General features: G+C 53.6%; 1 protein-coding gene across 1 annotated transcript; it reads left to right on the top strand.

Moving 5' to 3' along the window:
- The first annotated feature begins 506 nt into the window (after positions 1 to 506).
- si:ch211-168f7.5 (serine-rich adhesin for platelets) lies at positions 507 to 14,060 on the top strand. The gene is made up of 6 exons (XM_042326316.1): positions 507 to 1,051; positions 8,278 to 8,497; positions 8,985 to 9,251; positions 9,612 to 11,309; positions 11,553 to 11,852; positions 13,906 to 14,060. Exons 1-6 carry the CDS (start codon positions 746 to 748, stop codon positions 14,058 to 14,060), a joined length of 2,946 nt encoding a protein of 981 aa, XP_042182250.1. The 5' UTR covers positions 507 to 745.
- Positions 14,061 to 14,261: the final 201 nt, after the last annotated feature.

Genomic DNA, 14,261 nt, shown 5'->3' with positions numbered 1-14,261 from the left:
ATGGAGAACAGGCCTTTCTCAGACACCGTCTGGCATGAAGGTCCTGGATGGCTGGGAGCTCACTTCCAGTGACGCTCTGGGCCGCCCGAACCACCCTCTGTAGGGCCTTACAGGTCACCTTACAGGTGCAGCTGCCATACCAGACGGTGATACAACCAGTCAGGATGCTCTCGATGGTGCAGCTGTAAAAGTTCCTTCGGATCTGAGGGGCCATGCCAAATCGTATCAGCCTTCTGAGGGAGAAGAGGCACTACCATGCTTTCTTCATGACTGTGCTGGTGTGAGAGGGACATGTTAAGTCCTCAGTGATGTGGACACTGAGGAACTTGAAACTCTTGACCCTCTCCACTGCAGCCCCTGTTTCTTGAAGTCCCCAATCAGGTCATTGGTCTTGTTGACATTTGGGGAGAGGTTGTTGTCCCAGCACCACACTACCAGGTTTCTGACATCCTCCCTGTTGGTCGGTTACAGTTGGGTGATCATAATATGAAACCAATATCGAGGATTAAGATGGAATATGATTTGATAATCTCCTTAGTGTTATACATGTGAATCTTTAGTCAGCATGCTTCAATGTAGCCTATAGTCTTATGGGTGAGATATAGTTAAGTAGGCTCGGCAATTTTGCCAACAAATCATTGGTTGAGCTGGGCGGGAGGATACAATGTTGCTATTGTTGATTGTCAGAACATATGTTGCACTGACTTGTGCTGGACCATAGCCCATTGTGATTGAGACCAAGCTCATGAGCTCACCAAGCTCTTCAAACACCGCCGATTCAGCCGCCACAATGGCTGGCCGCCGCAGCTGTGTGAATTCGCTCTGGTCGGGCACCGAGCGGGTTCGGATTGGCGAGCGGCTGAAAGCGACCCTGGCCGGAATCCTAGAGCTAGACCTGCTCCGGGGACAACATCTAGATATGATCGATGCGGAACTAGACCTCAAAGACACCAGCAGCACCGATACCACGGTGACTGTCATCACTGATCAACAGGAGGAAAACCTCGAGAGCGCAGCCTCGGATGGCTCTGCGACATCCCGCAGGCAACAGGTCAGTGTGTATGTAGACCCAGATCTCTTGACAAGATTGGTTGTTATTAAATATGAATGCATGCTGATCTGCAAGTAAGGCATTCCCATCCCGTTCCATCAAACAGACTGCTGCGCTGCGCTTCTCCACTGATTGAGCGATGGAGTCATAAGCACGGAGCTACATTGATTATTCTAATAGAATTGACAGCAATCCATCCGCCTCTACTGCTTCTAATTCCGTCTTTTATCAGTCAAGGTTAAGAAGACAACGGGTGTTATGGTTCTGTCCCCTTCTGGATCTAATATGATGAGTGTCAATGCCCACATCTATTTCACATTCCAGTTTTCCCCAAGGACATCTCATAGAAATGTATCTGTGTAAAGAATGTACACTGTCGTACACACCCCATAGACACAATTCTACTCCTAGGTCAGGTCATTCTGTAGATTTCTACAGAGTTCTATATTCTGTATAGAACAAGTGTCTTTGTAAATAGGCTACTGTAGTATGGGAATAGGTTGATGTTTTTGTGGGAGATAAGATTATTTGATTGGGAAAGCCCCATAGTAAAACAACTTGGTGCAAGTGTAAGTTGTAGACCTATTGAATAAAGTTAGTGTTATTCACTTGCATAGTTGGTACAATACTAAGAATAGAATGCAGAAGGTCACATAGCCCTACACATAGCCCTACACATAGCCCTACACATAGCCCTACACATAGCCCTACACATAGCCCTACACATAGCCCTACACATAGCCCTACACATAGCCCTACACATAGCCCTACACATAGCCCTACACATAGCCTGAGTTTGAAGTCTTAAGTTGAACCTGATAGTCTGTGAACCCCCTGACCTCATGTAGGTTAGGCTACCATGCTGCTTTGTTGTTACAGTGTTTGGTGAACAGTCACTTAGCTCCAGTAATAGGGACAACTCAAGTCATTCCCTTTTATTAATCAAATAGAGCATGGTCATCATATCCCGAGGGAATGGATCAGCACAGCATTCTACTTACTGCCTTTTCCTTCTCAGAATCCCTGCATCGATTTATTCTCTAGGTTCCCTGTGGCTTTCAGCAGCATCCATCCTAAGCTATGTTAAATGGTATTAGTCATCACCCACACCATAGAGACTAGCGCTGTAGCTGCCTTTCCATCCGCCAACGCAGACCTGATTTGCATATCAAACAACAAATGAAGAGACAAGTTACTTCTGCTGTTGATATTTTCAAAATGAGACGTTATCACTTCTCCAATTCTGCCCACTGGGGAGAGAAGAGAGGGAAGAGGAGAGAGGAGAGAGGGAAGAGGAGAGAGAAGAGGAGAGAGGGAAGAGGGAAGAGAAGAGAGGAGAGAGGGAAGAGGAAAGGGGATAGGAGAGAGGGAAGAGGAGAGAGAAGAGAGAAGAGGGAAGAGGAGAGAGGAGAGGGAAGAGAAGAGAGGAAAGAGGGAGAGGAGAGGGGAGAGGAGAGAGGGAAGAGGAGAGAGAAGAGAGAAGAGGGAAGAGGAGAGAGGAGAGGGAAGAGAAGAGAGGAGAGAGGGAAGAGGAAAGGGGATAGGAGAGAGGGGAGAGGAGAGGGGAGAGGAGAGAGGGAAGAGGAGAGAGGAGAGAGGGAAGAGGAGAGAGGAGAGAGGGAAGAGGAGAGAGGAGAGGAGAGAGGGTAGGGGAGAGGGGAGAGAGGGAAGAGGAGAGAGGAGAGAGGGAAGAGGAGAGAGAAGAGAGGGAAGAGGAGAGAGGGAAGAGAAGAGAGGAGAGAGGGAAGAGGAAAGGGGATAGGTAGAGGAGAGGAGAGAGGGAAGAGGAGAGAGAAGAGGGGAAGAGGAGAGAGGAGAGAGGGAAGAGGAGAGAGGAGAGGAGAGAGGGTAGAGGAGAGGGGAGAGAGGGTAGAGGAGAGGGGAGAGAGGGAAGAGGAGAGAGGAGAGAGGGAAGAGGAGAGAGGGAAGAGGAGAGAGGGGAGAAGAGAGGGAAGAGGAGAGAGGGAAGAGAAGAGAGGGAGAGGGAAGAGGAAAGGATAGAAGAGAGAGAGAGGAGAGAGGGTAGAGGAGAGGAAGAGGGAAGAGGAAGAGGGAAGAGGAGAGAGGGAGAGGAGAGAGGGAAGAGGAGAGGGGAGAGAGGAGAGGAGAGGGGGAGAGGGAAGGGAGAGGAGAGAGGGAAGAGGAGAGAGGGAAGGAGGGGAGAGGGAGAGGGAGGGAGAGAGGAGAGAGGAAGAGGAGGAGGAGAGAGGGAAGAGGAAGAGGGAGAGAAGAGAAGGGTAGAGGAGAGGGGAGAGGGAAGAGGAGAGAGGGAAGAGGAGAGGAGAGAGAGAGGGAGAGAGAGGGAGAAGAGGAGAGAGGGGAGCAGAGAGGGAAGAGGAGAGAGAGGAGAGGAGAGAGGAGAGAGAAGAGAGGGAGAGGAGAGAGGGAAGAGGAGAGGAGAGAGAGGAGAAGAGAGAGAGAAGAGGAGAGGGGGAGCAGAGAGGGAAGAGGATAGAGGGGAAATGTGACTGGATATACAGACTGCAGTTAGTCACTCTCTTTCTCCCTCTCTCTCTCTCTCTCTCTCTCTCTCTCTGGCTATTTGAACTATCACAGTGGGGTAACAGTGGTACAGTACCGTTGCACCCCATCAACACTTGATTGGCTGCCAAAGCCCACACTGTGATCACCCTGACCAGCATTCTTCCATGTACATTTGCACCATGACATGTATTGCTGGCCCTATATCAACCCCCAGCCCACACAGAGACACATGACGTCAGAGGGCATTATCTTGGATTGAAACGTCTCCTCTGCTTCTTCAGTGACAGTCAACAGAATTCATTAATAATGCATAGCATGCAGGTGTATAACCAATATCTGCCTGCAAGTGCTGTTAATAATGTAGCCTATCTTTCCCAACGTCTCAAACAAGATGCTTCCCATTTTGAAAATAACTTATAAAGGCTTTATAGAGTATTCATAAAGTGTTCGTAAGCCCTACATAGATGCTTCATGAAAGTACGTCACAAAAGTATGTTATACGTTCATATTATGTGGTCCGTCATTCTTAATGGAGTATTTTCTGTCATTTGTCTTTGCATTGTGTGGACATATTGTACCTTTAGGGAAAATGACTGAGTCTCTGTCTCACATAGAAGGACATCATATTACAGTAGTGTTAGAACGGAGGGGCCCCCACCTGCCTCTCTCTCTTCCTCATCTCATACTAGGAGTTTACACTGTGGTAACTTCATGTCCATGGAAGAGTGGGGGTGTACGTGTGTTTGGACATGGCCCTGACGGTTATCAGTGTGTGTGTATGAGCTCGCTTTCTATACGTGTGTTTGGACATGGCCCTGACGGTTATCAGTGTGTGTGTATGAGCTCGCTTTCTATACGTGTGTTTGGACATGGCCCTGACGGTTATCAGTGTGTGTGTATGAGCTCGCTTTCTATACGTGTGTTTGTACATGGCCCTGACGGTTATCAGTGTGTGTGTATGAGCTCGCTTTCTATACGTGTGTTTGGACATGGCCCTGACGGTTATCAGTGTGTGTGTATGAGCTCGCTTTCTATACGTGTGTTTGTACATGGCCCTGACGGTTATCAGTGTGTGTGTATGAGCTCGCTTTCTATCGTGTGTTTACATGGCCCTACGTGTGTTTGTACATGGCCCTGACGGTTATCAGTGTGTGTGTATGAGCTCGCTTTTTCTACATACGTGTGTTTGGACATGGCCCTGACGGTTATCAGTGTGTGTGTATGAGCTCGCTTTCTATACGTGTGTTTGTACATGGCCCTGACGGTTATCAGTGTGTGTGTATGAGCTCGCTTTCTATATGTGTGTTTGTGTGCATGTGCACGCTAGTGTGCGAGCGAATCTTAGGGCATTTGCTATTTGTGTTTTAGAGTGTGACAGGCAGGCAGGCAGGCAGGCAGGCAGGCAGGCAGGCAGGCAGGCAGGCAGGCAGGCAGGCTCTGGATGAGTTGAATGTTCTTCTGCTAGGTCTGTTGTGTGGGTGGAGAGTGAGCAGGAACCAGAGCATTGCACATCGTTACAACATTGTATATAGACATAATATGACATTTGAAATGTCTCATTTCCTATGGAACTTTTGTGAGTGTAATGTTAACTGTTTATTTTTTACTGTTTATTTCACTTTTGTAATATTATCTATTACACTTGCTTTGGCAATGTAAACATGTGTTTCCCATGACAATAAAGCCCTTTGAATTGAATTGAGAGCAGCTGTAGCTATGGTGAGGAGGGGGTAGCTTTAAGATATTATGGGGGTTGAGCGGGGTATTCATCACACCTGTTCTCTTCCTGACTCACTCACTCTTTCACTCTCCTCTTTTCGCTCACCCTTAGCTCCCCCACTCTCGAGCACCCACTCACTTCCCCTTAGCTCCCCCACTCTCAAGCACCCACTCACTTCCCCTTAGCTCCCCCACTCTCAAGCACCCACTCACTTCCCCTTAGCTCCCCCACTCTCAAGCACCCACTCACTTCCCCTTAGCTCCCCCACTCTCAAGCACCCACTCACTTCCCCTTAGCTCTCCCACTCACTTCCCCTTAGCTCCCTCACTCTCAAGCACCCACTTACTTCCCCTTAGCTCCTCCACTCTCAAGCACCCACTCACTTCCCCTTAGAGAAGGACTTTTCTAACTAAAAGTAGCAGAAGAGAGAGGAGACAGAGAGAGAGAGAGAGAGGGAGACAGAGAGAGAGAGAGGAGACAGAGAGAGAGGAGACAGAGAGAGAGAGAAGGAGACAGAGAGAGAGAGGAGACAGAGAGAGAGAGAGAAGGAGACAGAGAGAGAGAGGAGACAGAGAGAGAGAGAGGAGAGAGAGAGAGAGGAGACAGAGAGAGAGAGAGGAGAGAGAGAGAGAGAGAAGGAGACAGAGAGAGAGAAGGAGACAGAGAGAGAGGAGACAGAGAGAGAGGAGACAGAGAGAGAGAGAGGAGACAGAGAGAGAGGAGACAGAGAGACAGAGGAGACAGAGAGAGAGAAGAAGACAGAGAGAGAGAGAGAAAATGAAGCAAAGCTTGTAAGCTGAAGAAGAAGAGATAAGCAGGATCAAAGTTTTTTTCCCTGCCCCCACCCCCTGTCATTCTCCCTTATCCCCCTCTCCTCCTGCCCCCACCCCCTGTCATTCTCCCCCCTCTCCTCCTGCCCCCACCCCTGTCATTCTCCTCCTGCCCCCCCCCCCTGTCATTCTCCCTTATCCCCCTCTCCTCCTGCCCCCACCCCCTGTCATTCTTTATCCCCCTCTCCTCCCCCCCACCTCCTGCCCCCACCCCCTGTCATTCTCCCTTATCCCCCTCTCCTCCTGCCCCCACCCCCTGTCATTCTCCCTTATCCCCTCTCCTCCTGCCCCCACCCCTGTCATTCTCCCTTATCCCCCTCTCCTCCTGCCCCCACCCCTGTCATTCTCCCTTATCCCCCCCCTGCCTCCTCCTGTCATTCTCCCTTATCCCCCCCCCCCCCCCTGTCATTCTCCCTTATCCCCCCCTCCTGCCCCCCCCCCTGTCATTCTCCTATCCCCCTCTCCTCCCCCCCACCCCTGTCATTCTCCCTTATCCCCCCCCTCCTCCTCCTCCCCCTCTCCTCCTGCCCCCACCCCTGTCATTCTCCCTTATCCCCCATCTCCTCCTGCCCCCACCCCCATGTCATTCTCACCCCTTATGCCCCCCCTCATCCTCCTCCCCCTTCCTCCCCCCACCCCTGTCATCCTCCCTTATCACCCTCTGCTCCTGCCCCCACCCCTGACCCCATCCTCTGTCATCCCCCCTTTCCCCTCTCCCCCTGACCCCACCCCGTCATCCTCCCTTATCCCCCCTCCTCCTCCTCCAGACCCCATCCCCCCCTCCTCACCCCACCCCATCATCCTCCCTTATCCCCTCTCCTCCTGACCCCACCCCTCTGTCATCCTCCCTTATCCCCCCTCTGACCCCTCCTGACCCCACCCCCTGTCATGACCTCCCTTATCATCCCTTATCCCCTCTCTCCTCCTGACCCCACCCCGTCATCCCCCGTCATCCCCTTATTCCCCCCCCTCTCCTCCTGCCCCCACCCCGTCATCCTCCCTTATCCCCCACCCCCTCCTGACCCCACCCCCCGTCATCCTCCCTTATCCCCCTCTCCTCCTGACCCCACCCCGTCATCCTCCCTTATCCCTGACCCCACCCCAGTCATCCTCCCTTATCCCCCTCTCCTCCCCCCAGTCATCCTCCCTTATCCCCCTCTCCTTCTGCCCCCACCCCGTCATCCTCCCTTATCCCCCTCTCCTCCTGCCCCCACCCCGTTATCCTCCCTTATCCCCCCCTCCTCCTGCCCCTGACCCCCATCCTCCTTATCCCCCAGTCATCCTTCCCCATCCCCTTATCCCCCTCCTCCTGACCCCCCCATCCCCCGTCATCCCCCCTCCCCCCAGTCATCCCCTTATCCCCCTCTCCTCCTGACCCCACCCCTGTCATCCTCCCTTATCCCCCTCTCCTCCTGACCCCACCCCGTCATCCTCCCTTATCCCCCTCTCCTCCTGACCCCACCCCTGTCATTCTCCCTTATCCCCCTCCTCCTCCTGATCCCCCATCCCCCCCCTGTCATCCTCCCTTATCCCCCTCTCCTCCTGACCCCCCCACCCAGTCATCCTCCCTTATCCCCCCCTCCTCCTCCTGACCCCACCCCCCCCCAGTCATCCTCCCTTATCCCCTCTCCTCCTGCCCCCACTGCTCTTTGTTAAGTCATCTGTCTTCCCCTATTATTCCTTAAAGTCCCCCTCTCTCCCCCTCTGAGGGAGACTGCATCCTAAATGGCACCCTATTCCCTATGTAGTGCACTACTTTTGACCATTGCCCTATGGGCCCCATAGGGAATAGGGTACCATTTGGGACACAGACCTGTCTTCCCCTCTCAGTTAGGCAGTATGAGTCACCTGTTTTGTCTCCTGTTTATCTCCGTAGTAACGGCGGATTGATCAGGCCTGACTGTGAACAATGCCCCCTGTTGTCCCCTCCACCCCATAACCCTATCCGGCTAATATAGGGCATCACCGCAGGGGTCAAGGGTCATCACATCTAAGTAAGAAGAAAGTCATGTTATTGGCTTTTGAGGAGAAAGAACACATCATGTTCACGAGTGTTCTAGAACTTCCAGTAAGGCTGATGACATCAGTGTTTAGTAAATAAGAACATTATAGATCCATTCTACACCACTCTCTAATTATCATCTCTTTAAAGACAAGTTGTGACCTGAATACCCCTGTTTTCTGTCTTTCAGGTTCCCTCTTCTCCTTCAGAAACAGTGTTACCATGCCACACCAGCACGTTGGACAAGGACAGTGGGGGGAACTTTGGAGGAGATGGGCCGGTTCGTTCCAGAGTTGATGGGGATAACTCACGCTGCTCCACCCTGTCTTGGGATGCTCCATCTGACCTGCTCTTACCCCCAGACCTTGATGGTGCAGTCCAGCTGGACTATTACTCCAGGCCCAGCTCAGGTAATGGGCTGTGTGGTTGTGTGATCGTACCATGGGGGCGTAATTTGGGGGTGGTCTGTGACACCCATAGGGCTTTGGCCAGGGCCGGACTACCAATTCTGGGGCCCCGGGGCACCTACAGTACCTCCAGGGGGCTTGTGATGTGTTCATATGTTATCTGGAGGGGCCCTGACCTCCAGCCCTGCATGCCCATTCTGTAACCTGGGCCTGGCTTTGGCCAATAACACAGTTTCGTTTACTTTGTGAGACACCATGTTGAAAAGCCATATGAAATATTAACCCTCTCCTCTCCCTGTTCCTTTATTTACCCCTCTCTTGTTATCTTCTTAACACCACTTAATCACTCTTTCTGGTGACCACGTTCTCACTGTCTCTCTGGGCCTACACTCTCTCTCTGGGGCTACACTCTCTCTCTGGGGCTGCACTCTCTCTCTGGGGCTACACTCTTCCTCCCTCTTTATTTCTCCCACCCTCCATCCTTCTGTAGGTTTTTATTCAGTCAGTGGCAGCTCCCTATCAGACTCCTGCTACTCTGTGTCCAGTGAGGCATCCCTGGCCCAGGGGGGTCCAGTAAAAGGTGGGCTAGTCCGGGCTGGACCAGGACCACCCTCAGGGGGAGCCTTCAGGCTGTGGGAGCAGCGGGCTCTCTCTGCAGACCACAGAGACACCCAGTGGCCGGAGGCCACGCAGCAGCCAAGAACTCAGAGCATTGAGGAGACCACAGAGATCACTGATAGGAGACCAGTGTCTACGGGTCAGATAAATATAAATGCACTCACTCTTCAGTACAGTTAATCTGTATTTAACCAGTACAGGCCATTCAGACATAATTGTCACTGTTTTACAGAGGGTCCTGGGACCATGGTCCTAGATAAATGTTACTGTTTTACAGGGAGTCCTGGGACCATGGTCCTAGATAAATGTTACTGTTTTCCAGAGTCCTGTGAACATAGTCCTAGATAAATGTCACTGTTTTCCAGAGAGTCCTGGAAACATAGTCCTAGATAAATGTCACTGCTTTCCAGGGAGTCCTGGGACCATAGTCCTAGATAAATGCTTTTGCTTCTTCATAAGCTGACTGTGGAACTTTCTGTCTCTCGTCCTTTGATCCCAGTTGACCTGGAAATGAACAGCCTTTTCTTCCTGTCTGACCTGTGCGCCAGCCTGGGTGACCCCCATGCCGGCTCCCTCCTCCCGCTCCCTGACCTCCGACCCCAACTCGACCCCAGGTTCTGTTCTGACCTGGTGTCCCGGAGGACCAAGGAGGTGTACCCGTACCCCAGCCCCCTCCATGCCGTGGCCCTCCAGAGCCCCCTCTTCACCTACAGTCAGGACCCCTCTCCCTCCCCTCGCCTCTCGCCGAGTCCGGACTCCTCTACCCAGGCTGAAGAATCTCAGTCCACTCCCCTCTTCCGCCCCCCCCAGCCTCCTCAGCCCTCCACCTTCACCCAGCTGGAGCAGTACATCACCAGGCTGGCCCGCCAGTACCGAAGCCGGATTGCCCCCCCTGACACCACCCTTACCGCCATCCCCAGGCAAGGCTCCCACAGGGGCCCCAGAACCCCTGGCCACGGCTCCACTCAGTCGCTGTCGGCCTTTGAGAACCGCAGTACCCCCTCCAACCAGACAGGGGGCAGTGTGACGCCCTGCAAGTCTTTTCTGGGAAACTCTGCACGGGTCAGCCTCAGCAGTATCAGTAAGAAGGCCAGTAGGAACTCCATAAACCTGGGCCACCTGCCCTCAGTGACAGGAGAAGATCTCAAAATCAACCTCCATCTCAACCTCAGTCTCAACCTCAGCCCCAATCTGAACAAAAACCTGGGTTTAGACTCAAACTCCAAGGAAGGTATTAGCACTAGTGGTGTATTAAAGAGTGACCATGCTACCCCCACTGCCTCCCCCTCTCCTTCCACCTCCTCCCTCTCCAGCGCCGCCACTCCCACCCCTGCCCTGAGGGTGAGGCCACGCATCTCAACCTGTCCCTCCAACCTCAATCACCGGAGCTCTCTGGAGGTCACCGGGTCAGGGGCTGGGTCAGGTCTAGGATTCTCCCGCTCACTGGACTGGAGTAGATTGGATTCTTCACCAGGGAAAGTGACAATGAGTCAACTTAGCGTCAATGCCCCGGACGCCAGCCCGAGTATGCTCAGCGAGGACTCAGCGATGGTGGGGGAGATCTCCCGTCTCTCTGGCCTGCCCCGGGCTGTGGTGGTGGGGCTGATGGAGCAGGGTGTGGAGCTGGATGTTGACTGCTTCCAGAGCGACACCGAGAGAAAAGGTCAGGGGTCAGAGTTTAAAGGCCAAAGCTCCTCCCCTTCCTCCCGCCAGACAGGCCGGAATGACCACCAGTCTCATCATGATGATTATTCCAGTGTCCGCCACCTCCATGCCAGTAACGAGACTGACCTCGACCCCCAGAGGCCGATCCATCTGTCCCTCAGTGTCACCAACTCCTCCAGTTCCCATTCCAGTAGCCCTAATCACCCTTACCAGTCAACCTCAACCCATCCATCTACCCATCATCATGTCACCCACCACCACACACATACCTTCCACTGCCAACAAACCCCTTCCCCATCCGACCCCTCCTCCTCTACTGCCTCCTCCCCCTCGTCTCGTGACCACCCCAGGGTACACTCCCCACCCCGCCCTCTCCAGCCCTCCCCCCTAGCCACTACTCCATTCTCTGTGTTCCGGCGGGATGACCCATTCCAGTGCTCCCTGCCTCGCATCAGTGACAGCAGCTCACCACAAGGGGGCGGCATCCGGCCCAGAGGGGGGTCGCTACGGCAGTGTGCAGGGGGTGGAGGGGGTAGATGGAGGGTAGATGGGGAGGGAGAAGGATGGAAGAGGGTGGATGGGGAGGGGCTCTACCAGGGGAAGCATGTGTCCAGGGAGTTGGTGAGGGCATCGACGGTGAGCAGCTTCCACAGGAAACAGAGGTGCTACAGCAGCAACTGGGGAGAGGAAGGCAGTCACGACACGGCCCAGACGCCAAAGAAGGGGGCAGACAAACTCTGGAGGGACTTCGAAGGGCATTCATGGGGGAAAGAAGCTGAGGAGGAGAACAAGGAGAGGTGGAAGAGAGAGGGGATCAGGAGAAAGAAGGAAATTTACCAAAAGGAGAAGCAGCAGGCCAACAAAGAGACAGAGAGGCGACAGAAAGAGAGCAGTGCCTCAAAACGCAAAGGGAAGGGTGGTGGTGGTGGCTGGGACAAGCGTAGCTCCAGCCTGAGGCTGTCCAGACAGGCTCTGTTCCGCAGTGAGTCCCAGAGGGAAGTGCTGGATCCTCGAGCCCTAAAAGAAGAGTATCTGAGGGGGGCACAGTGGACCTCCTCCCTGGACATCGGCAGAGGTATGGAGCTCAGTGTGGAGGGGGTTCGTCCGTTGGTGTTTGGAGGAAGAGCAGAAGAAGAGGAGCGCTTGTCCTCTACTGCCAACCTCTTCCACCTCTCTAGCTCTCAGAGCCTAGATGATAGCTGTCCCTCCCTCTCTCCTCCTCTCTCCTCCCCATCGTTCTCTCCATCCCCTCCAAGTAGGGCACCCCTCACACGCTCACGCTCGCTGAGGGATCTGAGTAGAAGGGTGTTTAGCTCAGTGAGGTCTCTCAGTTTGAAACACAAGACGTCAAGGAAGTGAGAAAATCACAGAAAGTGTTTTTGCCACTAAATTACAGTCAATATTCAGGCAGTTGTATTTTGGCTGATAAGAGGGTGCCAATGTTTTCCATTTCTAAACTTGATTCTGTTGAACTTGACTCTCAGTAGTACTATGTGACTGTGAGTGACTGTGTGAGTGGTCCCCTTTGCATGCAGTTCTGTGACATCTCTGTGGACGGTCACAGCTATCGGTAGTCTGAGCTTGTTCTCCTCTCGGAGTGTATATCAAATAGAAGTTTACACACTGTATGTTGCCTTTGAAGTACAATCATATTGGCTATGAAGACCAAAATCATCAAACAAAATGTTGTATAAATGAATATTGTGCTCAGGATTTTGAAATGGATATCAGTAAAGTAATCATTAAGAATAAAATGTTATTTGAAACAAATGTGTGTATCTTGGATTATTATTAATAAAAGGCAACTAATACAACTTATTTGACTCTGAATACTTCCATCCACCTCGCTGCAGTGACGCCAGTGTACCGCTGCAGTGACGCCAGTGCGCCGCAGCAGTAACGCCAGTGCGCCGCAGCAGTAACGCCAGTGTACCGCAGCAGTAACGCCAGTGCGCCGCAGCAGAGCCAGTGCGCCGCAGCAGCAGTGCGCCGCCAGTCAGTAACGCCAGTGCGCAGCAGTAACGCCAGTGTCCGCAGCAGTAGTAACGCCAGTGCACAACAGTAGTAACGCCAGTGCACCGCAGCAGTAACGCCAGTGCACCGCACCAGTAGCAACGCCAGTGCACCGCAGCAGCAACGCCAGTGTACCGCAGCAGTAGTAACGCCAGTGTACCGCAGCAGTACGCCAGTGTACCGCAGCAGCAGCCAGTAACGCCAGTGTACCGCAGCAGTAACGCCAGTGTACCGCAGCAGTAGTAACGCCAGTGTACCGCAGCAGTACCGCAGCAACGCCAGTGTACCGCAGCAGTAACGCCAGTGCACCAGTAGTAACGCCAGTGCAGCAGTAACGCCAGTGCACCGCAGCAGTCACGCCAGTGCAGCAGTAGCAACGCCAGTGTACCGCAGCAGTAACCCCAGTGCACCGCAGCAGTAACGCCAGTGTACCGCAGCAGTAACGCCAGTGTACAGCAGCAGTAACGCCAGTGCACCGCAGCAGTAGTAACGCCAGTGCACCGCACGCCAGTAGTAACGCCAGTGCACCTCAGTGTAACGCCAGTGCAGCAGTAGCAACGCCAGTGTGCAGCAGTAGTAATGCCAGTGCACCGCAGCAGTAGTAACGCCAGTGTACCGCAGCAGTAACGCCAGTGCAGCAGTAACGCCAGCGCAGCAGTAACGCCAGTGTACCGCAGCAGTAACGCCAGTGCACCTCAGTAGTAACGCCAGTGCCAGTGCACCAGTGTGCAGCAGTAGTAATGCCAGTGCACCGCAGCAGTGTAACGCCAGTGTACCGCAGCAGTAGTAACGCCAGTGTACCAGTGCACCGCAGTAGTAACGCCAGTGCACCGCAGCAGTAACGCCAGTGTACCGCAGCAGTAACGCCAGTGCACCGCAGCAGTAACGCCAGTGCACCGCAGCAGTAACGCCAGTGCACCGCAGCAGTAACGCCAGTGCACCGCAGCAGTAGTAACGCCAGTGTACCGCAGCAGTAGTAACACCAGTGTACCGCAGCAGTAGTAACACCAGTGTACGGCAGCAGTACCGCCAGTGCACCGCAGTAATAACGCCAGTGCACCGCAGTAGTAACGCCAGTGCACCGCAACAGTAACGCCAGTGCACCGCACCGCCAGTGCACCGCACCAGTAACGCCAGTGCACCGCACCGCAGCAGTAACGCCAGTGCACGCCAGTGCACCGCAGCAGTAACGCCAGTGCACCGCAGCAGTAGTAACACCAGTGTACCGCAGCAGTACCGCCAGTGCAACGCCAGTGCACCGCAGCAGTAACGCCAGTTCACCGCACCGCAACGCCAGTGCACCGCACCGCCAGTGCACCGCAGCAGTAACGCCAGTGCACGCAGCAGCCAGTGCACCGCAGCAGTAACGCCAGTGCACCGCAGCAGTAGTAACACCAGTGTACGCAGCAGTACCGCCAGTGCACCGCAGTAATAACGCCAGTGCACCGCAGTAGTAACGCCAGTGCACCGC

Source organism: Oncorhynchus tshawytscha, linkage group LG08 (assembly GCF_018296145.1).
Source record: "Oncorhynchus tshawytscha isolate Ot180627B linkage group LG08, Otsh_v2.0, whole genome shotgun sequence".
NCBI lineage: Eukaryota > Metazoa > Chordata > Actinopteri > Salmoniformes > Salmonidae > Oncorhynchus > Oncorhynchus tshawytscha.
The sequence above is the reverse complement of the archived record's forward strand: the minus strand, read 5'-3'. Positions and strand labels throughout refer to the sequence as shown.

Excerpts from the sequence above, each read along its gene's own strand:
- si:ch211-168f7.5 (XM_042326316.1), top strand. The coding sequence starts at position 746 with ATGAGCTCACCAAGCTCTTCAAACACCGCCGATTCAGCCGCCACAATG. Across the intron at positions 8,498-8,984 it reads TTACTCCAGGCCCAGCTCAG|GTTTTTATTCAGTCAGTGGC; the intron begins GTAATGGGCTGT and ends ATCCTTCTGTAG. Across the intron at positions 11,853-13,905 it reads CTCCCTGGACATCGGCAGAG|TGCACCGCACCAGTAACGCC; the intron begins GTATGGAGCTCA and ends CCGCACCGCCAG.